This window comes from Falco punctatus (genome assembly GCF_963210335.1).
Source record: "Falco punctatus genome assembly, chromosome: 9".
Lineage (NCBI taxonomy): Eukaryota > Metazoa > Chordata > Aves > Falconiformes > Falconidae > Falco > Falco punctatus.
In genome coordinates this window covers 29,232,226-29,258,888 of record NC_137589.1, presented here as the reverse complement: position 1 = coordinate 29,258,888, position 26,663 = coordinate 29,232,226, and the positions used below count along the sequence as shown (strand labels likewise).

General features: G+C 40.8%; 1 protein-coding gene across 1 annotated transcript; it reads right to left on the bottom strand.

Annotated features, from left to right (window-relative positions):
* Positions 1–744: 744 nt before the first annotated feature.
* On the bottom strand, positions 745–26,579 carry OGA (O-GlcNAcase). Its single transcript, XM_080402384.1, has 16 exons — positions 26,062–26,579; positions 21,904–21,955; positions 21,496–21,593; positions 20,145–20,275; positions 19,303–19,474; positions 18,172–18,270; positions 17,717–18,001; positions 16,995–17,153; positions 15,146–15,756; positions 14,591–14,765; positions 10,926–11,011; positions 9,952–10,056; positions 8,291–8,376; positions 6,881–7,073; positions 3,801–3,960; positions 745–3,018 (listed from the first exon to the last, which is right to left on the bottom strand). The coding sequence occupies exons 1-16, from the start codon at positions 26,246–26,248 to the stop codon at positions 2,882–2,884; spliced, it is 2,736 nt and encodes a 911-aa protein (XP_080258510.1). The 5' UTR covers positions 26,249–26,579; the 3' UTR covers positions 745–2,881.
* Between the last annotated feature and the right edge of the window lie 84 nt (positions 26,580–26,663).

Here is a 26,663-nt window from a genome sequence, read left to right as displayed (position 1 = left end):
TTTAACTGCTAATTTCCTTGCTTAGTTTGCATGTTATCATGGTTCTCTGCAATACACAACTCTTGAACTGCATAACCAGTGCACTTCCACAGCAGACAGATGAACTCTTGTGAACTGACCTTAGGAAAAAACTGCTTTTCATACCCCAAGCCACCCCTTCTGCTTGGCTGTCATTCTAAGTAGGAAGCTACATGCTTTAGCTATATTAGGTGTTTAGCTTTATAAGTTAAATTTTGTGGATATACAGCTGTGGAGCTATGATGTTTGCCCCTCAAGTCACTTCATTCTCACCTTGTTTCTGCTGGCAGGCTCTTCTGGGTTTCAGTAACCTCTAAACCCAGCAGCCAGCAAGGAGGCAAAAAAGAGTAAGAAAGGGCAAACAAGCACTGCTGCAACATGGCTCACAGTGGCTTTGCCAGACACTGGAGACCACCTTTGAAAAAATTGTTTTTTATGAAACAGGTAAAGTTCAATTGGTGCTACTCGCAGAAGGGCTAACAGGAAAGGTTACTGTCACCCCAAAAATCTTTGGGGCGAGTACTTCTGAAGGATCACTGAATACCTGCCTCTGAAAAGCAGCAGCACAGATAAGTATCTGGCACATAAATGCAGTGCCACCACCAAAACCAGACACAAGTGTCTCTGCCAGCCGATCCCAAGGGCATCCAACAATCCAACACATCTGGCACGTCGTAACATGCATTGCTGAACCACTTCTGATTCTGAAACCTCACACACAAAACATTTCTTATTTACATTCACTTCTCGATTTTTATTCTATTTCTCGCATGGTCTTCAAATACAGTTTTACAGGTCGTTTTTTTCTGCTACAGATACTGTTGATCTAAAAACAGATTAATGAAAGTGGCATTCCAACCTTAATGAAAATTCATAACCATGAAAGATATGTCAACGTATCACTTTACAATCCTAGAATGATGGTATTGGCCTGACATTCCATAGGCTTATACATTAACTTCTATAATAATAACAAAGTCATAGGAAAAGAAAATGTGGCAACTCCTTAAAAGCCAAGAAATAAGGCCACAAGTATCCTATGCTGTAATGTTATGCATCCAGATAAAAGTAAGTTGACTCTGGTATCCATGAAGAAACAAAACGCCCCCAACCTGATAAACCAAGGTATCATCTACTGAACATGCACTCAAAGCTGTATAAAAACTAGTGGCATTCAGCTCTGACTTACATGGAATCCCATAGCACAACCCCGTACCTCTCTCTAAAAATGAAATGAACTTGTTTCAACTTAAATACTTCGCTATCGCATTAAAAAATTGTTCACATTCTGCAAAGGAAAAAAACCCAAACCAAACATCCTGCATGTCACTGCACCAGAAGGCCAAACACAGCATCTCCTTACAGGTCGCAGTCTTAATGCCATTTCTAGGTTGTGTAACAACTTCTGTGCAGCCAGAGGCTTGTAAAAGGAACTGAACTTCCTTTGCACACCACTTAAAAAAAAGCAGGAAAATTAAAAAGGAAGATAAAGACAGCTGATGGCTGTAGGTGAAAACAGCAAGGTACTGCAAGGTACATACCATTGGCCAATTATGTATCTGGGACACTGGGACTTCTGTGAAATACCAATTTCATAAATGATGCAACTACCTCACTACCAGATCCCATACTGCACTGATTCCGTCCCATAGCCAAACATGTTAGTCCTGGGTAAAAACATTAAACCCTTGGAACATTTAAAAGTAGCTAACCATTTAAATAATGTGTAAAAATGTGCTTATTGTGGCATTTCTTATAGAAAAGTTATTTGATACAAATGTGCAGGACTTGAAGACCCTGATTTAATCAAACTAGTACGAACAGGCTTTGAAACATGGTGACTGTTCCAAGGACAAATCCCAGCTGTGGGGCCAGCTCTCTCCCTCTCACGATCTTTCATCCATAATCCCATGCGAACATCACCAAAATGAACAGTTCAGCAGACCACCCCGTGAATTGCTGTTTCAGCCCCAGGAGAATGGTAACCACAAGCAGCGATGAACTGCTGTAGAAGGAAGGATAGGATCATTTGGGATCTGCTCCCCTTACCCAAGATGGTCAGTTTCTAGCCCTGGATACGAGGCACAGTAAGAATGGTCAGTGCTGAGGACAGATTCATTCTCCATTGTGGTTTTAGGTTATTCAAAAGTGCCATCTTGGACCTATACCATGTCACTTCTCAAAAGAAAAAGTTACAAAAACTGGTAAACAAAAAGTTAGTCAGCATACGGCTAAGTTTATATACACCAAATTTACAAGTTTGTCATTAAGTGACTTCTGCCACAGACCACTGCACATTTGTCCCTAACAAAGCACAAAGCTTGAACCAATGGTCATTAGAAGTGACAATGGGTCATTGCTTTATCAACAAGCATAAAGATAGTCAAAAATAGAACTGTAGCTACTTATCTTTAAATTTGCTGATTGACACAAGCAATCCCTCCCATTTCTGCAACTTCCAGTTGCACATCCTGCTCTATGACAGAGAAAAAACCTGCATCTTTATAGATACTTCTGCCAGAGACCACTTTTTGTTGACAGGTGAATGCAGAGAACTGTCGTCAACCACAGCACCAATTGAGAGGGATTCCTCTGAGAAGCTATAGCCCATGCAAGATTCCTTGGCACTTCACACAGGACCAGGAGAGGACAAGGTTTCTCTTTGTTAAAACAGTGTTTTCAGCAGCATTGTCCTCTTCCAACAAGTTACAGTCTGAATGCGTGATGGGTGATTTTCGCATAGCCCCTTCTACCAAGCTGGGTGATTGCTGGCTTTGTGCAGCTAGACCATATGAAGATCCCCACCACTACCTGCCCAGCTGTTAAGGGACTACAGTACTGGAACAGTTCACTGTCAAGCACTTCACAGGCTTCTTCCAAGGATAACAACATCCTTTGGAAATCCTTCCATTTTAGCAATTTCAAAACAACCCAGCTTGCTGTAAAATTCCAGGATTCTTTTATCATCTGGTCTCACTTCACAAAAAGCCCCACGGGAGCCTGAAGAAGGAAGAAAGAAACAAAATACTGTAGGAAAAGAGTTACTTTAAAAAGCACAGACATCAAATATTACTAGAGTTCCATCTATTTTAACATTTAATCCCAATGAAATCACTGATCCAAATTCCATATGGCACACAGTACCTAAAAGAGACCAGATTTATGGCAACATAGCTGACCATCCCCTAAAGAGACTGCACACTGCAGACATCTTGTCAGTCTGAATAAACCCTCTGCACACCTTTTATTTCACATAAAGCCATCCTGAAACTGATGTTGGCTCAGAAAACAGCGCTAGAAGAGGGCACCAAATCACACAAAGGAACTGTGAACCTCAGGTGCACAGTAAGGCAGACAGCCAAGTACTTCCCCATATTGAGGGTTTTGGTAATTACCCACCAGCATACACTGCCACACATAAGAAAAAGTATCATTACCAATGCCAGCAGGGGAAATATAACTATTTGTGCATTGTTCAAGATGTAAAAATGTGTGCTCTCATTGCCAAATTGCTCCCTCAGTTCCTCCTGTTTTCTAATTTGCAGGGTAATGGCTTAAGTGAAAAGCTACCTTTTATCAAAGACAGCAGCAGAAGTTAGCTATCAGAAATCTTTATATTTATAATTACTTACCTAAATCTAGAGTGCCAACTATGTCAGGAATCTAATACCTCAGGCTGACATGCAAATACAGCATGTTAATATAACCATCCCAAGTTTCCCTTGCATCCTAGAACCAACATGTAGTTAGGAAACAAGGAATTCTGAGTGCAAGAAGCTTACCATTAGCCTTTAGAGAAGAGAGCAGGCAGGCCATCATACTTTTGGCCACGCTTGGATCTGTCACTTTTTTGTGGATATCAATCTTTATCAATGATGGGAAGTTGGCAAGGAATGATTCTGGCAATACTTCTTGCTCTTCATGAAAGCTTAGCATTATTTTCTGAAAAGAATATGAGAAACAGACATTTCATCTTCATCCAGCTTTTCATTTATCTGTATTAAGGGAAGCTGCTTTGCTCACAGAGTGTACCTCCAAATCAGCATGCTTTTCAAGTACACCTCTGATGGCCACTTTGTTCCTTACCTGCTGAACTGCTCTCTGTACTTCAGATAAAAAGGCAGGCTACAGAAGCTTCTGAAGACTGTCAGAGGAGGAATGCAAGACTCCTTGCATGGCTTGACAGTGACTCACTTCCAGTGAGAAAAACCAAAATCCAACCCAAACCCAACAGTTTGTACACAGATATTCCTTTTCTTTGCATTTTACATGGGCTGTTTTAGCTTTTAAGTGTTCTAACCTTCCACATGTATTCTTTGGTTCATAGCAGCCTAGAAACACCTCTCATTTCCAAGCAGTTATCTCACATTACTTGCCCCAACAAAGACAAATTTGTCTCTGGCTTGAAATAAGCCTTGTTGATAACTTGCAATCACCCAGGAAGGTCTTTGTGAATGTGACATCAGATGTTAACTTCATACAACTCATAGGAATGGAATAATCAAGTGGTGTAACGCATAAGCAGAGAAAGCCAAATCTGAATATATAGTCAAGTAATTCCCCTGCTGCTTACTGAATTTTAAAACTTTTAGGGAGCACTGGCTCAAGTAAGCAAGCCACACAGCTGTCATAACCCAGACAAGGACTTCATTGCACAAGGAACCATAACATTTGCAATACACATTGTCTTTTTTTTTTTTTCTTTTTTTCCCTAGGTCGAGTGTAAATGTAATCCCCTCTAATCTATGAACTGCCATCTCCCAAACTCTTGCAGGGAAGGTCTCTGTTCAAAGTGACTACTTCAAACTTGTGGAACTACTTCAGGTTCAGAACCATGCCTGCTCCTCCGGGCTTTTCTTTATCACAGCTGTAACAGGCACAATCCCATGGAAAGCATTCAAAGCTAGCCATGCTGGCTTCAAGCATCAAGGCAAAGGTGATCTCTAGTTGGAAGAAACAGCTAAATTCTAGAAGAGGTAAAACAGGTTATCAAGGAGTAGGGCACAGGTGGGGCTAAGAAGCAGTTAGAGAGGATACTAATAATGACTAATCATTATTACTAATTATTTTCATAAAAAGCCGATACCAAATAAAACTTTCCTGACAGGAACCTAGATAAAACTGCAAGACACCACAATAGTAGATATAAGTCAGCAGATTGGATTTGTCTTTTATGAAACAGAAGATTTTATTTATCCCATGAAATTTGGGGCTCAAGATGTATTTAAGTAAACTAGAGAACTGAACCGTATTAGAAGTCAACAATTTGAAACAAATGATCTAAAAAATACAGAAAGGGAGCTTTTCAACCAAAGCGTAGTCTGAGATGATCAAGAGGTAAGAAGCCTGTAAAGGAAACCAAATCAATTCTATTGAGAAAACTTTCCCATAAATGATCTTCAGTAACAACAGCTTCTAAGCAACTACTGAGCATTTTCTACATTCCTTTGTGGTGTCAAAAGGCTAAATGGATAAAATCCCACAGTGACTATCTCAACAGCAAAGTACAAAGAGCTCCTCTGTACTCCCTCCCAGGGACATCCCTCAAGCCCATAGTCTCAAGAATCAGATTTGTTCTGAGACAGTGCACCAGCAGCAGAAATCCTGGGGTGATGTACCAACAGCAAAAGATGTTCTTAAACAGCTCAACAGATCAGCTCAAAGTACCTCCTGCATTCTCCCTGAAGTTTGGCTTTAAACTCCTGGAAATCAAGGCCCCTTCTTCCCTTACTGTACCTACTAAAACTCTGCCATGTTTAATTTCCGATACCTTTATATGCATTAGCTTTGTTTCAAAATCTGAATTTACATACACAGTTGAAAGCACAGCATTGTGTAAATGTAGAAGAATCAAGTCATATATACCAACAGACTGCAGAATTAGCTCCATTTCAATAGCAATAGTGGAGCTATTAAGACACCTTCTAGTCCAGGAAGCTTTGCTTTGCTTGTGGGAAGGCCTGTGCTCTCAAGAGCCAGGACCTCCTTTAAGTCCTAGCCAAATAAAGCAAGGGCACGCTGCCACATACACCTTTTTTGCTCTGCCCTTACCAGCTGGGGATTCCCTTAGGAGGCCCACCAGTCTGAAATCAGCCTTTGTATTCAGGCAACCTGCGGGAGAATACTTCCTGAAAGTATTTTTTCCCTCTTGAAAGGAGAAGAAAAAGGCTAAGTAGTGGTGTTTCTGGGCCTGCCTCTACTACAGCTTTGTCCACAGCTCCTTCCACATGCAGGTGTGGATCAGCACCTCTTAGTATTAAGCACGTTTCTTTCCTTGACAAGAATGCATCAGCTAGAATTTTTTCACTATTTCTGACAGTTCAGTGACATAGTTTTCTGGTTTCTTCCAAAACCAATTCAAAATACTGATTTTTAGCACTTACTAAAGGTGAGATATCATTTTGCACCATTTACGGTTGTCATGATCCACAAATAGCTCATAGATCTTGACATCAAAACCAAATGCTCTTTCACTTGTTCTCCATACTTAAACTGGTGTGACTATCAGGGCCTTACCCACAGCACGGGGAAACTAGCCTCTCATTTTACAGAAGAACAGAGCAGAAGCAATCCTTCATTTTCAAACCATAACTTTCTCTAGATTAAGGTGGCTTACATTTATTGTATTGATTACTACTAAAGCACACCTCATGGATATATTAGCAACACACAGCTGTATCGTGACTGGCAGTGAACAATTTTACTATCACCTTCTAAGATGTCAGATACCATGCTCATAAAAGACTTCAGAAAGGTACGAAAGCTGAATTAGATGGCAGCTCAAAATGTAAAAGAAATACAAGGTCCTGCTTTGGAAAGAAAGAGTTCAGCATACAATCCTGATCTTGTGGGTTATACAAACCTCTGCCTCAGACAGCTCCTTGTCACTATTTGGTTTAGTGTATTTTTCTTGCATGAAAGGGATCCAAGACATTTTGCATTTTTTAATGAAAGGAGTCACATCAACCGTTCCCAAAGCATAGCCACATATGCCATCCTCATCTTCTAAGACGAAGCAGTAATCCAGGCTGAGGGTGAGCAGACCTCCTACTAACCTGCAGAAAGAAGTTCTAAATTCAGTCAAAAGAAGGTCACTTTGAACAAGTATGCTCTTCAGGTACTCTGGAGGAGACTCTAGACCACGGGTCCTCAAACTTTTTAAACAGGGGGCTGGCACGTAGATTAAGTGGCAGGAAGTCAAAGTCATCCGCGGCTGCTTGGTTTCCCCCCCAGCCCCCAGCGAGGGGGGCGGGGTGTGTGTGTCTTTAAATACGGGGGGCCGGATTGAGAACCCTGGGGGGCTGTATCCAGCCCACGGGCTGTAGTTAGAGGACCCCTGCTCTAGACCAAAGAAGTGACAGTCCTCCAATCTTAGAATTCGTTCTTACAAAGCATTAATTAACAGACTGATCAGCTGTCAAAACTCAGCTATGAGCCACATCTGCACCTCAAGATCCCAGAACTTAATTCCATACACACTGCTCTTCTGACTCACCGGAGACACAAAACTCCTTCACCTTTCGCCCTCAGTTTCTCTGCTGCCATTACCTTCTTGTTCTTCTGCCTTCTCTTTTGGTTATTTTTTGATAGCAGTTACACATCCTTTTTTAACTACCTTCCTGTCACTCACAGAGCAGCCTCTTTATGAAATTCTATCTATATTAAACACTCTAGACCAAAAAAAAAAATCCAAACCCAAGCCCCCCTCACTATGTAGCTCATTTTACAGCTCAGATTTAATGATTATTTTTAAAAAAAAACTTAATCTGACCTGCCATTGCTTATTCTTTTTAAAAGTTGGTACAGGTAATCTGTAACATGTATTCCAGAAAAAACTCAAGGCAGTCAGCTGGGAGATTGGTCCTCAAAAAAATTTCAATTATCTGAAGAACACTAGGTTGGAAAAAAACCAACCACCAGAGGGTAACTATGGACACTCTCATGACACACTTTCACAAAATCTGAAATAATAGGATACTATGATGCACAGGCTTCATCATATAGAGATTTCAGCCAAGTCTTTTCCTCTAACAGCTCACAGCAGGTGGCCACAGCATGAACTGAGACATAACTGTCAACAGTACCTTTCAGAAACAAAACCCCCGTCTTCCTAGGGCCTGCACAGGACAGTTTGTTGGTTTGTTTTTTTTTTTAAATCAAATTTTCTTTGCATTCTTCCCACACGCACACTTTTAAAGATTCAAATTAAATACAGCATCAAGACTCCATCTCCCAGGACCACCTCTGTAGGTCATTCATTCCTAATACTTACTTGTCTCCAATCAAATCTGGTAAACTATGGAAGGGCTGATCAGCTCCATCAGCATACATTTCTCTGCAGATTTTATATACAGATGCCTAAGAGGAGAGAAGAGATGATTTCAAGTAATCAGTCACATTCAAACACTAACAACTTTGTTTTAGAGAGATTCCATGAACAGCTCCACTGTAAACTAGTGCTGCCAGGCATTGAAGTTACACAGAACAAGAGTACCCACCAATGAGAAAGGATCTACATTTTCCCATTCACCAAAACTAACAAAGTTGCCCATCAAAACCATTGTGGTTAAGTTGAATGTCTGGGAAGGAAAGGCTGGCGGACAATCTTCTTCACGTTTTAACAGCACAAGGTAATCCTGCTCAATACCCTTGCTACAAAGTCCCTTTCAAAACCTCCAATGTTCCAGTGCAACAATTTAACCACTGAAAAACAGACACACCCTGGCTTTCCCCCTGTTAAAAGGCTTTCAGCTGAATGTCTTTAAAGAGCAAAATTTTATCAGCCACACTTTACTTTAGAAACTTCACACTTCTCAACAAGGCTTTGCATTGCACAGGTCTGCTACAGCTTCCTTTCATAAAAAGGGAACTCCTCCCCAGAATAAACTCTTTATGATGGCACATTTAGCTGCATAACCAATTGCTTAGGTGGCTTAAAAATATCAATTCCATTGCCTACAGAGGAACAAACAGCTTAGGTACAGTCCTGCACTAAGGTATGGAAAAGGCTACATTACTACTCGTGAGAACAGCACAGAACAGAGCTAGCCTAAAAGTAGCAAGTAAAGGACCTGTCTCCATGTGCTAGCCCTGCCTGACAGGCTTCAAAGGCAGGATTTATTTGAGCTGCTGCAAACTCAACCTAAATACTTATGTTTCAAAGGAAACATGTTCATCTCAATGTAGCAGCAAATGCAAAAGTTCAAGCTACCTTCATCCTTACATTGTTTAAACTGCATCCATAAAGGGTGTTAAATAACTACTGCTTGATACATCTGCTTCAAGTATTCTTCTTGCTAATAGGAATAAAACTGCACTACACATCTGTTCAGCAGAAGGAAGATCTAATCAACAGTAATTAATACAAAATTCCTGGTTTTAAAGTATCAAATGCTCCAAAGCAGTCAAATCAAAGAAAGATTTGACAATTCTTTCAAAATCAGACCAAGAAGTTTACAACTATCACTAAAATGATAAAAATAGCTAAGTACCATCACGTGTTGCAGCTACCGTTTGAGATTCAGTATCAATCTTCTGCCTACGCTGCTCTGAAAATACCAGCATTTACCACAGTAGTTATCCACCCCTCTAAGGTTAATCCATTGCATGTGTCCGCACTGCAAGAATTCCTCCACCAGCTGCTAAAAACTTTTGAGTTGCCTTTCTGAAACAGGGAAGGCACTCAGATTTAAAAAGGTGGTGAAGTGGGAGACTGGGAATCAAGACGTGGGTGTACATGTACTGCAGCATAGCATGTTGTTGAACCACAGGCAAGTCAATTAACCTCCATTCTCCTGTGACCTTGCATTTGTGCCTTGTGCAAGATACTGGGACATCTGTTTCTTTAGGGGATGAAGGGACTCAGCAGTAACCAGTGTTGCTACAAAAGGAAACACATCACTAACAACAGTGACCAGTGTCAAAAGCAGTTACCTCATCTTTAGGAAAGTAGGGTCGTATGGTGTACACTTTGGAAGTGGGTGTTAATGGAGGTGGTTGAAAAAACAGGTCATTTGCCCCATCAATAGGCAGTAAACGCTGTGAAAACAAAATATTTAATATGACTGTATGAACGACAAAACCAATCACTCTTGGGTGTGCACTGCAGACTCCCAAATTAACATTTGCTACTTGCAGGCACCCCAGAAGAAGATGGGGTTGGTATGCTTTACAAATGCAAAGACCTTATTTGAATAGAAAATATCCAATTGGTATTTTAAAATATGCAATTGAAACAGCACATTAAGAGTCTGTTAATCTTATCTGCTTTAAAATACTTTTAACCAATCATATCTGCACTGTCTCTGTATAAGAACATAGAATGTCAGGAGGAAAGGTTTGGTCTGAAGAGGGTTAACTGGCCAGAGGAGACGCTTTATCCCAAAAGCAATGCGCTGATTCAATTTGCTGCGCGCAGAGCACCTGTGAGGGGGGAAAAGTATAGTGCCTGAAAAATCCATGAACAAATCTGAACATGGTATAAACAGTGATTTAAGACTATTTGCCAATTGAAGTCTTTTCAACAAAGCACATTACAGCTTTATTTAGAGAGGAATCAAAATTTGGATGACTATCCCTTTTGCTCATGGAATTCCCATCGGCAAACAAGCATGCGCGCATTGTGCAATTGCGGGCGCAGATAAAAAAATGCTGTGCGACCTGCAAAGAAACAATGTGAAATGTACAACTAAAGCCGCTGCGCTTCGCATGCGCGTGGGACAGGCAGCATCTCCTTGAGAAATTACTGTAGAAAGGGGAGGAAAATTATTTTAAACCAAGCTGTAAGGCTAGTGGGCTTTGGACCAGAAAGCCTTCGGCAGACCAATCCTTCCAGACCTCTGATGTGCAACAAAAGGTTTCTCATAAAACAAAGAAAATGTCATTCAGTTGTGAAGTCATATTGATACCTGGAACTCTCCTGCTAGACCACCTCTAAAGGCCCAGGGTTCTTGGTCTCCACTTAAGAACTGTGCTGAAGATTGACTACGACACCCTGTTGAGATCAGATCCAAGCGGAGAATGTTACGAGAAGGGGGATTTCCTGGGTGTCTAACATGTCCAAAAAGCTAATACACACTTGTGGAAAAAGCTCTCTAACTGAGCTAGAATCCAGGGCTTGGGGGGAGGCTGTAATAATATATGATTTACAAAGATTTCATGCTTGCACACTAATTGCGGTATTCCAAATTTTTTTTATTACCTATAACAGACTCTTCTTGTAAGAACAGATGAGCTGATTCAGCTAACACACATCATTCTAGGCCAGAAGGCACAAGAATGGTGCCACGCACAATTATGTAAGCTTCTGAAACATTTTGTACATATTTTTTTTAAAATATTTGTGGCAGAAACGTTTATTTCATCTGTGAAAAGATGACATTTTGGAAGCTATGTGGCTCAATAGCTCATGTCATAAATTTTAGATCAAACAAATGCCATTATCACAGCCCCTTAAAAAAAATGGACCTTTCTGAAGTCACATTTTAGTAATGATTGTTTCTAATCTTGTCAGAAAACTAGGACTGGCATTATATGCAAACAGTCTTTAACAGTTCAGGCAGCCAGGACAGCTGTATGATACAATATTCTTGTAAAGAGACTACACAGAGTCACATAATCCCAGGCTGTACCTTCACAATGCCGCTGGCACGTTAAAAAGCTAAGCAGTGTTAACTGGAATTAACTCACAATTTAAACTAGTACCCCCTGTTGGCCACAGATAATACTAGCCTTGCTTTTCAGGATCTTGCTTTTTTTTTTCCTTCTCAAGCATATCAGATGCACCAGGGTCCCTGCTGATCAACCAGCCACAGCAGGCCCATTAACGTGCTCAGCTTTAGTTTACATTTGCTTTAGAAAAGAAACTTCCATTAGCTGTTTGACTTTTAATACTATTCTGCCAGCAAGGTACCACAGCCTTCACCAACTACCATAAGACAACTCTGAAGGGGAGGAAAAAAAAAAGAAAAAAAAGTGGTATCTGGAGTGGAGATTTCAACTACCTGCCTAGTCTTCTGACAAGATGAGCAGCGCAAATACTCTTCCTTTTGTGGACAGCAATCTACCTCCTGTTCAAGTAACAGTCTCAGATCAGTACAGACAAGTATGTTGTGCTAGTCAGAGAGTCCCAAAGTGTGCCAAGTCTGACATTTATGAAAGTTTAGGAATATATGTTAAATACTGATTATGGTAAATTTCAGGAACAATTCAAGCATTAGAATTTGTATTTGTCTTACTCCCACATTTTAGAATTCTCACATAAAATGACACCCTTCACAAGGAGATTTAGTCAATAACTTGGAAGACAGTATCTGTCTGTCCTTTGAGACTACAACTTAACTAGCACTTCCAATTATTACAGTAAAGAGCTGCGTGAATGAAGAGCTGTATAAATGAAAAACATAGTTAATGCCTTAGTCGCTGCGCAAATGTGACTTCAGTTCATGTCTATTGCACATCTAATCTATCTGAGCTGCCTCACAGACAAAACCTTTCCATTTTAATTAATTAATGACGACGCGCTGTGAACATCTGGCGCTGTCCATCCAATAGCAGTAGAAACTTGTGCTGAGGATTCTCCCATCTGTACACAATGGGGAAGAAGATAATAGAAGTCATTAGTAATCCATAGTACTGTACAGCCACACTAATTTAAGGGACTGAATGCTAGCTGGACTTGGGAGGAGAGGTGAAGAAAGTGAACATTCAGTGGACCATTGAGCACACCATTGTGAAAACTAATTTGTTTGGATTTTTAACGTACTTAGCTTTACATAATAATGTATTTTAACAAAGACCTTTGCTTTGTATGTATTTAAACTAGTGATAAAAACACAAGCTGAAGACAAAAACAACCCTCTCACAGAAGCACTGCTAGCATGAATATTAAACTGTACATTTGAAGAACTCTTAAAATTAATTTTTTAACTACCTAATACCAGTTTAAGTACTGGAACAGAACAGTGCCAAGATTAACAGAGCTACTTACAGAGTTGGCTTCCAATATGAACTATTCCAAATACTTGACGCATTTAAAGACTTGAACCCAACTTTACAGGGACATTGGAAACTGAAGACAATTTCAGCTGAAATCAGTAGGTGATTCAGATAATTCTGAAAAGCAGTCCTAAGTTGGACCCTCAGTGTTTAGGGAGTACGAGAGTCACTGTTCTTTTTATAGAGCTTTGGCCTGGAGTTTTAAACAGATTAGCTGAAAGTTATCATAAAGAGAACATTCTTTCTAGCTAAAGGTCAGCATACAGCAAGAATAGTAAAGTTGGGGGAGTTGTGTTATGCTGATCTTAAAAATGCACAAACTAAAGCTTTTGAACAGCATTAGGCAGAGATGTTAACATACTGCAATGCTGTTGAGGTTTCCTCCCAAGCTAGTGTTCTCTGTACTTTGCAGAAGGCAGTCCTAAAAGCTCTTCTTTATCAACCATACGTATAGGGATCGAGTATTTAATAAGCACAAAACAGAGGAAGTTGTTGAGCATGGACTGACTTTATGACTTAACAGGTCTTCTCTGTCTCTGCTTAAACCTGCCAGTGTTTAAGAATATCATATAAGGACAATCCAAACACTAGGACCAGACCAAGGTGGTGTAATGGTTAACCACTGGGAGGTTTGTGACAACTACAAAAAGTGTGACGTGAGACCATCAGCTTTGCTGTCTGCTGTGTATGTCAAGCAAGTCCACAGCATATTCCTTACAGTTGGATTGAAACCTGAAAGTGAAATGAAGTCACTAGAATTACCCAGGCCATGCTGGTGCTATCTGCCAACTTAGGATCCCCCCCAAAATCTTTCAGGGAAAAAAACAAAACCAAACAAAAACCAAACCAAAAAAACCCCACACGTTAAAAAAAAAAAAAAAAAAAGAAAAAAGAAAACACTGTTTCAAGATCAGTTTAAGTCTCAGACTAAATCTGTCTAGAGTTCCACAATTTCCAGCCATTACCCAAAAATAAAATTAACAATAACAAAAAAAAAATAATCACAATTTGGAGAGTGTTTAAAGGAAATTATTTTGCACCAGAATAGCCTTATGCTAAAGCTCGCATGCGCACAGGGCTAGGAGGATCGGCTTCCTCTTGGCCAGGCCCATTGAAAGGTCGCTTCTGCAATTGTTCTGTTGAAGACAGCAATAACGTTATCAAGACAGAGCAAGCAGCAGATGGCTGATGTGGTCACATTTCGTAGTGTCATTTCCAATCATACAGCAGGGTAATCCAAGGAGTTACATGGCATAGTCCAGTGTGCATTCAGTCAAGAGTAAGTTAAAGTCAACACTTACGTGTCAGATGAGATTCAAGTTTCATTAGCCCAAGAAGAAAATCAAGGTCTCCAACCTTAAGCATCCAGCAGACTTCACTTTAATACCAAAGCAAATTCACAGCAGCCATTGCTTCCAATAGCGAGACAGGAAAACCTTTAAAACAGGGTCAAAACAGACCCCATATCCAAGAAAACGCATTTGCCTAATACTCTGTTTTCCCCGTGGGCTAATTTAAAAAAAAAATAAAATATATACACACTATCTGGGATTATAATGGCTCCCGATGCACCTACCTAACCATTGCACAAAAGATTTCACCATTGACATAATACTCTTGATATCCCAGACGTAGGAGTACATGTCATAAAGGATTGTCCTGTTGGCACAATTGGAGAGGCGAGTGAACATCCCCATCACCAAGCTGCACATCTCTTCAAACTTGGCTGCTCGGTTACGCCACTCTTCTATCTATGAACGGAGGCAAAAGATCCAGAAGATCAAACACTACCTTCTAGGGAGAAGAGGTACTCAAAATATGGAGGAAGACTATACAGTTCATTACTACATTTTACTAGCATGGACTACCACACTACACATGACACAGACAGCTGTTAGAACTGAGGCTAGTACAGGGGTCACTGGTCAAATACATACACCAGACTGCCTTCACAGCTAAATGGCACTACAGGGCTTAAAACAGTAGATTCCACTGGAGGAATAAAAATTGCTGTGACCTGTGGTTAGTTATACGCTACCCTTCTGATCCTAGGAAGCCGAGCATCAGCCTATCACAGACAACACTGCTCAGGATTTTGATTTAAAAGGAGACAGACAAGATTCACACTCACTTTTTCAGCATCCTTTCCTTTGCAATTAACACTGACAACACTGCTATTTGCTCTGAGCCACTGGAATTCTCTCAGCATCTGTGCACCTTTGGGCCCGTGTTCATAAGGCAAGTAAAACAAGTCAGCAAGAAGCTGCAAGTCCTCTAAAGTCACTGGTTCTACTGTGTAGAGAGGCTTTTCATTTGGCCCAGGCACAAACTGTTCTTTATTAATTTGCTCATCAGTCTGCATAGGGGCAATGTCACTACCAGAGTCTTCCTGCATAGACATCTCAGGGGACTTTGATTCAGCTATGCTCTCCTTATCAGTATCCATGGGCTTCAACTCCTCTGCCATCTTGGCTTCAGTAATATCTGTCAGGATCTGATTAGCATTCTTGTCTGCGTCATCTTGTTTTTCCACCACCATGTCCATCGGCTCCTCATCAGATTGCTTCTTCTCTTCCTCTTTTACCAAGGCTGGTGACTCGCTGCTCAGTGCCGCCCCCTGACTCATGATGGGTTCTTGGTAAACTGTGGTAACCACAGTCGCTGCATTTAAAGAGGATGGTGCCACCAGAGGCCCAACATCCCCTACAGTAGTTTTAGCACCACTGTGGGCCACTTGCCTACCTGAGAACAGAAGAAACAAGTTTAGAGTTTTCAATATCTGCCAACTAACACTCAAATTAGCAACTTCTGCAAATCATGGATGATCCTGCTGCCATGGCATCCGATCAGTACAGCTTCCTTTTGGTGCTTTGCCTGTTCAGTCATTGTAATACTAACTACTGACTGTTTTTTTGCAAGATTCCCCTCCACATACTTGGTAAGCAAGGATAGGATGGAGAAAAAGGTAGGAAAATTAGCTAATATTTATGTGCTTCCAGCAGCATTTCTAACTATGCCATCAAAATAAAAAGCTCTCAAAGACAACTTTTCTCACCTCTGCATTGATCAACTTGTTAAAAGTTGTATTTGGATATAAAGCACACTTCAAAATAAAAGGAAGTGTGCTTAAATATGTCAATTGCAAAAATGTCTTGAACCTAGGGAAAACAGCGACGTTCAAAACCTGACTGGGCATGGTCTTGGGCAACCTGCTCAAGCAAGGTGGTTAGACCAGGAGATCTCAAGACGTCCCTTCCAATCTGAACTATTCTGTGAAAACGGAGGAACACGACACCTTAATTCAACTGCCATTTTTGCTGCAGTTGAATTTTAGAAAGATCCAAAACCCTACAGCAGTTCAAAAGGATAACTGCACCAGAGCAGAGCTGGGAGAAGGGGTTCTTCCATTACCCTGCCAGTTATCAGAAGGGCACTGTGACCATCTGAAACCCACATTTGGGAAAAAAACCACAGACTTTACCTCAGATCCCAAGCTCCTATTGCTACAAGAAAGGTGTACAATGCTGGAAGGAACCCATCTGGTTTCTGTAGACAGAAACTCAGAAAAATAAAGCCATTTTAGAACAACTGGAAATACATGGACTCTTCTGGGCCAGAACTAATGTTTATGATAATCTAACACCCATTTCAAAACACAAACTGTTCTTCCTATTCTCTCAGGTCCCATGGAAGTCTAGTAATAACTGGGACTAGCAAGATCCAGAATGTTTCCTGTCTTGTATCAGAAGTGTCAAAGAAATATACATCAAAGGTTGCTTCTACTGATCGGTCAGGCATGCTGCAGAATGTCAAGCATTCTTCCTTATTAAGGTTTCCCCAGTTACGAATGCAGAAAACGTTCCCAACTGAAAAGTATACAAATTGCCAGGTTCTGTAAAATAGCTTTAATTTAAATGCTACTACTGAACATTTAACCCCATTTTTCTACCAACCCCAGAGCGATACCAAATCGGACTCACTGCTGTATTGCTGAGGTACCCCAAATTCTTGCAACCATTCAGTTAAGGCCAGCTTCAGGGCCATCTGTGGGCTGTAGAGAACATCTGTTTCAATATCTTCATCACTCCCCTCATTTTCCAATTTAATCTGGATAGAAACCGTACTGTCTTCAGTATCAGCTACAGAGACAAATTTGAAAAAGTTATCACGCAAGTTTCATTTAAAATTTTTAAAAAAAGCTATGTTAGACAAGGCATTCAAGAACTCTCTAACAACCTTACTTCACAAAAGAGGACAAAGCATTACATCCTAATTAGACAAAATGGAAAACTGCAGTGACCATTAATGTTCAACACAGAAACAGTATGCAAAACCTAGACATTCTGGCCTTCAGTTTCTCTTTTGATCTGAACTGCTCGTATTCCAATGAGATCAAATCCATGGACACTTATGTCAAATGTGACCATTAAAATGGCTTGCTGAGAGTGCTTTTTATACAACCACAGATACCTCTCAAGACTAAGATTCTCTGATAGCATGTGCTACAGATACTTCCCAAAAAACAGTAGAACAATTAAAGGCTCATTATCTTTCAGGGAACTGTTATTTACTTATGCGTAGAAAACGCCAGGTGATCTTAAAAAGAAAAAGTTGGCAAGGAAAGGCTAGAATCATCAAAAAAAGTATCAGTATTATTTGTACCATTAAGCATAGATACCAGCAAGCAGTTACATATACTTACTCATCACCACATCTTTTCTTACTCCATTCATGTTAGACTTGTACCAGGTTGCAAGTGTGTGAATAGCCACATAATTGGCTTCAAATTCACAGTTTGGATTGGTCAGAACTCCCTTTAGTCGAGGTATGAGCTCAGTTGACCGCCCCTTGTAAGGCCCAAGAAAAAGCCTCTTTTGATCATAATCATTAGCATGAATGTTATCCCAGATAACTGGCGCTCTCCTGATGATCTTAGAAACTTCTTCAATGGACTCTACTGGAATGTCTTTGGATACAACTTTCGGACCTAAGAGGGAAACAGGATAATCAGAGTTTTGCATATACTTGAAGATTCAACCCCCATGTAGTTAGACAGTTTATTTTATTAAATGCTTGTGAGAATATTTTTTTTAACACCAGCAATGAATTAGAAAAAAAACAAACCACCAAACAAACACCAAACCAAACAATTTTTACCTGTCCATAACACTTCGATGCCGGGGAGCAGCTTTTCTCCTACAGTCCGTAAATACGGCGACTGGGCAACATTTGGGTAACAGAAAGTTCCACAGTACTCTGTGCAGGAAAAGAATGTCACTGTTAGTAAAAGGATGCACACGTGTGACAACAAACCCAACTGTCCCATGAGCACTTTGAGAGAATGCTACCATTTGAGAAGGAAAACACCTATAAAATTAATCAAGAAAGGCCCCAAAGTCTGAAGTATAAATAAAAAGGACATTATGAATGATACTTAGTATAAAGATCAGAAAGGAAAAGAATTTATTTAAAATTGCTCAAATGTCAACATTAGGAAAAAACTAACGAAGTCCATAAATGGAAGGGCAGGTTACAGCAGACAATATGCAAGAGAACTAGAAAGCCTACGATTAATCATGAAGTGCAAATACCTAAAAATATTAACACTGGAATGTATGTCTCTGTAAAGTTAAAAAGGAGGTCTGCAACAGAACCAAACTACTACAACGTAAGGTAATAAAGATCATAACTTTGCTACTGAATTGAATTTTCCTCACAACAATCCACACCTCTGAACACAGTGATTCTCCCCCCCCTTATAATATTCTTGTACCTATTAAAGGAAGCTCACAATTTGAAACAAGCACTGGACCCAAATGCAAGTAATCTTATTCTTTAAAAAATAAACAAAACAACTCAGCAACTAGTGGAACTGGGTAATCCTATTAAAAACAAGTACCAACAACAGAAGTGAGCACAGACTGTGCTGTACCTCTACTTTAAGAAAATTCTAAGAAACTAACAGCCAGTCAGATCAAGAAGCAAAAAGATTTTGGTACAAGCCAAATAGAAATCTTCCTTTAACCTAATTTTCAGTTCAATCTTCTTGAAGTAGTGTATCAAGCTACCTTCTTTGTTTGGCATTAAGCCTTTCAGAGATGTGTAGATTTGGCAAAAACTCAGCATGTACTTCAATTACTTGAACATTTCTTTATAAGTCAATTTCTTCAAACAACCCCAAAATACTCACTCCTTAAAGCAGTGATTAAATATTAAACCAGCGTTTCAGGCAGTAAGATAACAGTCCCCCTCTTTTATGGCTGAACTAAGAGATTCGTCTCATTTTACCTGTAGGACAGAAAAGGAATGTGTCTGGTTCTCCTAGATACTGATAAATTTCATTTGTGATTGAGACTTGCGCATGAGCAAAGGAACTGAAAACTTCTTTGTCTGCTGCACACATATTGTGATCAATATCATCAAACAGCAGTGCAAAAGATCTGCACCCAAACTGGGAAACCTAAAACAAGACACAAAAGCAAAATATTTATTTTTCTTTCTTTTTCTCTTTTATTTTAAATCAAACCACAGAATTTTTACATCTAATCTATTCTAAAGGAAAAACTACAGGAGTCAGGGAGAGAAGGTAGAGAAGGCAAGACAGACTGGTATCTATTCACAATAAATGTCTATCTTTGACCCACTGCTCTGCTTTTCTCAAAGATTAGACCTATGAAGACCTGCAATCTGTTCCAGTTTTAACAATCCAAAGCTGATCTCACTGGACAGACAGCTGGAAAAAGGCTAACTCTGTAACAGCTTTTGGGAAAGGGAGAGGAGTCAATCAGGAGAACAAAAAAGATGTGTGTGTCAGGTCTGCTTCTGAAGGCATTTATTGTGGATAAGAGCTCTTGCTTTAGAAATGCATCTTGACTTCAAGGCCCTGAAGACAAGCTCCCAAGAACAGCCTTCAGAATCCAACACAAGACTTTGTTTTTACATCTAGATGATCACTGGTCACTTCTGCAATGCAATCTGAACACATCCATTGGAATTGTTCAGAGGCATCCAAACTAACACTAGTGCTGAAAACATTAAAGAAGCTAGTGAAAAGCTCCAAGAGTGAGCAGGGTACTCAAGTTTTCAAGGTAAGTAGCACTGCAACTGTGGCAAGACTGTGTCACACTTACTTGGTCTAGCTTGCGTTTCAATGTGGATACCTCTTTAGGATTGGAGAAAGTTATGTCAAGTCCAGGTGAGATTGCATAGATGAACTCTATTTCATGTTCTCGTGCAGCTGATATTAGAGTCATTAGCTGCTCTGGAAATCAAATTCAAATATTTCAGATGGAGTCAACAGTTAAAAAAAATCTCAGACATGATTATAAGTAAATTAAATACAGATGCCTCTTCTACCATAATAAAAAAATAATTTGCTGGAATTTCTTAAAACTAACACAGCAAAGAGCATCATATTATTTGAAAGAGTTCTCAGAAATTACGCCAAAATGAATATAACAACTGTCCTTGCATTATTTTCCATGTTACAGATTTTTAAAGGTTTTTAAGTTATCTTTACCTCAATGTTGCAAGACAAATGTGGATGTAGTCTGTTTTTACAGTATGCACATCAACAATTCTAGAATTATTACTTACTTTTTCCACTTTTGTCATACATACTAAAGGACAATTCAATGTAGTATTATCACCCTGCATGACACTAATTCACATACTATTCATGACTGAAGCTCGGGGCACATGAAAAAGGGTTGGGTTTTTTACATCACCGTGTAGAAGTAGTTGCTTTAGACTTTAAAACGAACTTGAAATCTATCTTCTATACAATGAATAAAGAGATTTATTTTTAGAATATTTAACAATCTTTGTTGTCACTGGCAATTATCTTACAGTATCCTTTAGATTATCTTTCTGCAGTGACTCAAAGCGGCCTCCAAGAAGGATTATTTAATTTCAAGCGAGTATGACTTTCTTCCCCCTCATCCAAGGAAAACAATCCCCACAGACTAATAAAACACCGCAGATCCCATAAATGCCAGAGGTGGATAAAAAGCCTCACACCAGCTCGAACAGGTCTTTTATGTTTTGACTTGTCAGGAGCTGCTTTTCTGACTGGTACTCTCTTCACTGAGACAAGCACTTAATGAATCATATAAAAGGGCATGCTATTCACTCATCAATCTTTTTTCTTTACTCAAACAAATAATTTCTACTGCAAAATATGGCCCAGATGTTCAAAAGCCAGAGGAATAATTCTGAGCAACCTTTCCCTGGAAAAAAGTAAATCTTGTAAGACAAAGCCTTAAAAGCCGTTTTAGAAATCATCTGCAAAGTATAGTTAAAAGAGGTAAATCCATGCTTGTACCAAAGCTCCACTAAATACATCTGCAGTGTATTAAGAACAGCTCTCCACTCATCTTTGAAAATGGCTACTGCAATCAAATACACACAAGCATATGTAGCAATGACCAATTCATTCAAGACTATTTATAGAAAACACAGAGGGGAAATAAAGGCAATTACCCGCTTCCTCCACAGAGTACATTTCTCGCCAGAACATCCTGTGCTTATAGTCATCCTTTGGAGCATACAGGTATGTATTCAGTCCCCACTTCTGAAGTCTATAAACATAAGAAAAAAGCCTTCATTGGGAGAATAGTCTACCAATTCAGGAATTCTGCATTCTACCTGATCCAATTTATTTTCTTCATTGAACATTGTGTTATGCTATTAAGACAATAACTTTATGCACAAGTGATACTGGGCAAATTTGGTTTAGGCAAGATGGAAAAGTGAGGATGAGTCCTCAAAAGTATAGATATTAGGCAAAAAGTTGCTCTAGGTTAGAACAATACTTCTTTCCAGGTTTAAGTGGAAGATTGTGATTATACAGCAATGGAACGTGCTGCAGTAAGAGGAAGCATGACTTGCCTTCTAAAAAGTTCTTTTCTCTGCTCCATGACCCAAGGTCTTCCATAAAATCCTATGGGAAACAAGATTAAAATTATCCAGTTAGATTATGCCTGCTCTATGAAACTTTATATCACAACCCACCATTTTCTTCCTCTTCTGTTACATTCATCAAAAAGTTTATCAAAGGAAAAATAAAATGTAGCTATAAAGCATTAGGAGAGTGATCTAAACTGATAAAAGCACGTGCAATTAAAATTCATTTAGTTTCTTATGATCTAAGGTCTTATATTTTTGGCCACTGAAGCAATTAGTTTTCAGAATCCAAACTGTATTCCTGAGAATATACCCTTGACAAGTCAAGTCAGCATTATTAGAAGAGAAGACTGAACAGTCATAACCTAATTAAACTATCACTCCAGACCTACGAAACAGATTTGATTGTAATGTGAACTCTGAAGACACCTGAAAATATTTACCAGCTCAAAAATGCTTAACCAGTGGTACAGATTAGAATGCTAAATACACGCAGGGAGTACATAAATACATACTGAAGTAGATGCTGTATAATTTAAAAAAAGTATGTACAAGTGAGTAACAAAATGATAAGGATTTAATTCCTCTTACTCAGTTCAGTAGGCTCCTTGTCAAAATGAACTCGCAAGTTGATACCTTACAATTCCCACATTTTTAGAAGCTAAGACTATGTCTTTGAATAATTGTATGAAAGCATCTACACAAGTAATTTTAGAATAGCACATATTGAAAGTCATGAAATTGTATGGAAATTATAACTGCTTCTGGTTTTAAATCTAATCCTTCCATTCTAGAAACATAATACTTTAAAAGCACTCTCAATGCACTCTTAGTCAAGGAAATTCACTTAGACCTATGTGCAAACAGTTCAACCACAAGTGGACACTTCAAAACAAAGCTTCAACTCGGCAGTCTGTGCAAAGACCAGAGACTGAAATAACACTGAAATTTAGTAAGCTCTTATTTTCAAACAACACGGCCACTCAGTAATGAATGATATACACAAAGCTCACGAGTCCCCACTGAACTCAGTTCAAGAGGTACACAGAATCTTTCTTTCCAGAGCTATTCACCACTGTAAATCGGTAAACATGTGGTTTCACAGAGGTCAAAACCACCCTCCTACAACCTTTCAAAGCTCAAAACTGATGCAACGGAACAGTTCTCTATATAATAACAGGTATTTCAGATACCTGTTAAGAGAACAACGTGCTTTTAAGTAGCTTAAAAAACGCTCAAGTTTTAGGAATTAAGTCTCTCAAAAAATGATCTTAGACTAACTGGCACCACGGAGTGGCAAAGCTGAGTAACTACTACTCCTCACAAACTGCCAAGTGACAGAGGACAGTTAAACAGAGGAACAAACAAGAGAGCAGGTGCAAGGCATGAAAACCTCCCAGTTTATTTCACCCAGAACAAACTTCTCATTTTCACTAGAGTTCCCTAATTCTGACTGATGTTGCCCCGAGGAAGCTCAAGAATCCACAAAAGGAATGAAATACTGTGATGCCTAATGAGTACCACCTATGTCTCACTGCGACGAGCGAGGGGAAGCAAGCGGCCGACTCAGTGTGAGTGATAAAGCAAGCTTCAATTTATTACGGCGCGATTATGTCTTATATACAGTTCCAGTTAATTTTATGCCTACAAATCATCTGCTAATTGGCTAAGCTCTAAAGGGTTACATTTTCATACGTCCTCCTACTTGCGGTTTCTGCGGATAGCTAGCTACATATATTTTTTTCTCTCTTGTCTACGCAAATTCCTCAAAGTTATTTACAACATTAGGCACAAGGTCAGTGTTTTTCTCAGCTTCCTTATCAGCATGCCTCAGCACAGCTGCAAGGCCTGCTTCAGCTAACTTACACTAACTTTGTTTCACAAAGATCTTTAAGGGAGTCATGGCCGTGATCACACAGCCATTCTGCAACATCTCACAGCTCGTTCAGAACACTTTTGCTTTACTTGTGACCTGTGATACTGCTGTTGCAGACCTACTAGTCTAAGGCACAACAGGAGCCTACTAAAAAAAAATAAATAAAATCAGATAACAAAACCTAATTAAATAAGACTGAAGAGAACATGCTAATCCGAAGCGATACTTTTCCATCTGTCACCACATTTCTTAGATTACTAATGTCACCAGCTGATGACAATTCTTGGATCTTTCTGACTAAAAATCGACCTGTTTTGTATTACTCCCTCAAGAATATGTGTCAGGTTATTACAAAGTCAACAGATCATGCTAAATACCTCATCTCAGTTACCATGCTCTCCATCACTAAAAGCCAGGATACGCTGGAAGCAGAGCACCAAAGCTTGCCATCCAGTATTTGCCTCAGATTTTATTACTCCCCAAAACAGTGAATTTTATACCTGTCATAAGCTTTTCACATTCTTAAGAGTGCACACCCGGTATTTTTGAAGTAACACAGCCAATTTCCCCACTCCCTTTTCTACAAGATCCAAACTCTCAATTTCATTGCTTTAATCTCACCATATCTCTAGTCTGTGTCAACCACCGCACTATGTTTAAGTATTTATCTAAATTTCTGAAGCTAATCCCTCTTTTCTCTTACCTCTATAATTCTTTTGAGTCACTAAGGAGACAGATGTTTCCATCCACTACTGTTTACCTCATTCAACAGAACTTTGTTTTTCTGTTGGTGGTGGTGAGGTTTTTTTGGTTTTTTGGTTTGTTTGTTTGTTTTATACACTCCCCTATTCTTTTTCTCCTGAATGCATATTGATGTTAAACTGGTAACTGCTAACTAATGCTTCACTAGGCAGAAGCCATTTTCTTGCTTTGTTTTATGCACAATACAGTCAAGAACACCTGCACCAAAATATATGCAGAGGCAATCAACAATGTAACTAACAGGATAAGAAAAATGATTATGGTATACGCAGTGGTTCTGACAGAAACCTAGATGAACAGGTGATCCACAGTCAAGGTGTATCAGCAGGAACACAAGAAAACAAGCTGCTACAATCTGTATTTCTGTTCACTGTTATCTGTCTCCAAAGCCTTCAATTTAGCATCTGTCTTCAAGGAACTAGGTCTGTTAACAAAGTATAGAAAAGACATCTATCTCATCTATCTCTCTGCAAGCTGACTACATTTAAGTCCTAGTAAAGTGCTAAAAAATAAAGGCATTAAGTGGGCCTAGTGCACTTCTCAGTTTTGCAGAAGCCAAACGGTCTTATCAAGAAAAGGACAAAAGGCATTCTGCAAACAAATGCAGATACTGAATTTGATAAACAGCCTGTTTCCCTCTCCATTCCATCCATTAATCATTTTGTTCTCCTACTGAAGATTCATTATAGGTACAGAAATAATAGCGGTCTACAGCAGTTCAGAACAATTCCAAACCAACTATTGGGAATAAACCATTTTTATTGCTGGCTTTCAACCATCTACCTTAACTGACCCACCAGAAACACAGATAACTTTTTTAGTTACCGAAAATTGCAAGAAGTCCCTTTATTCTGCAGCTTCTGCAACAGCTGAAACAATTTAATGCTACAACTACACCAAGAGACAGAAGAGGACTGCTCTAGAGAACAATTAAAATAGTAAGCTACGACCCTTCAGAGAACAGGGAGAATTTAATATTAATTCCAGAACAGATGTCTACGGAATCACCTATTCCCTACCCAGGAAACCGAATCTGAGCCTCTGGCGCACAGGAAGAGCACGTGCGGCTGGGATAATAGCACAGTAGCTCTTTTCTCTGTCTCCTGCCTCCCCCTTTAGACACGTACTAGCAAGAGAGCCACAGCACTGTCTCAGCCTCCATTAGGAACCCTCGGCCCGCTGGGGGTGCCAGGCCTGCCCTCGCCCCGCCGAACAGCTGCCATCAACGGGCGCTCCCTGCTAGCGAGCAGCTTCCAGCAGAAGCCCCAGGGGCAGAAGCCCCGCCCGGGAGCCGCAGCTCCTCCCCGCCCCCAGCCCGCTCTAGCGGAGGGAGCCCCGGCCAAGAACCGCGCACCCTCCTGGCAGCGCGGGCCCCGCCGGCCGTCACAACGGGCCGGAGCAGGAGACACTGCAGCACCAGCGCCCCCGCGGCGTCTGGCGGATACCGACCCCCCCATCCCTCCCGTCTCCCAGGGATATGGGGCACCCCCTCTGAGAGCTCTTACCTTCGACGACGCCGCAGAGGAAGCGGCGGGAGCCCAGCGCGGTCTCCGTCTCGGTGTCGGTTTCCTCACCCGCCGGGACCGGCCCCGCGGCGGCGCCCGGCGGCTCTAAGGGGGCGCCGGGCACCCCGGCCGGGTTGGGGCTGCCCTGGGGCTCCTCCAGCGCCGCCTGCCCCTCCTTCTGCACCATCCTACCGCCCGCCGCCAGGACCCCCGCTCGCTGGGCCGGGCCGAGCCGAGACAACTCGAATCACTCCTTTCCCCTCTCCACAAGCCCTTTGTCTCCGCCGCTCCGGGCTGCCGCCGCTTCCTGTTTACTGGGCCCTGCGCCTGCGCGGGGAACCGGCCCCAACCGGTCCGCACCGCTCGGAGCCGCGCAGCGGGACCGCCGCGGAGGCGGAGGGAAGCTGCTGCCACCACGGGAAGGAAGGACGTGGGCCGCCGCGGCCTATCGGCCCCCACGCCGCACTGCCGGGACCGCGCCACTCGAGCGGGAACAACGGACTGAGGAGAGGGAGTTACCTCGGGGAGCGGGCGGAGGGGGAGCGCGCTCGCGGCGCATGCGCGGGACGCGGAAGGGCGCGCACTGCGCCTGCTCAGGAGGC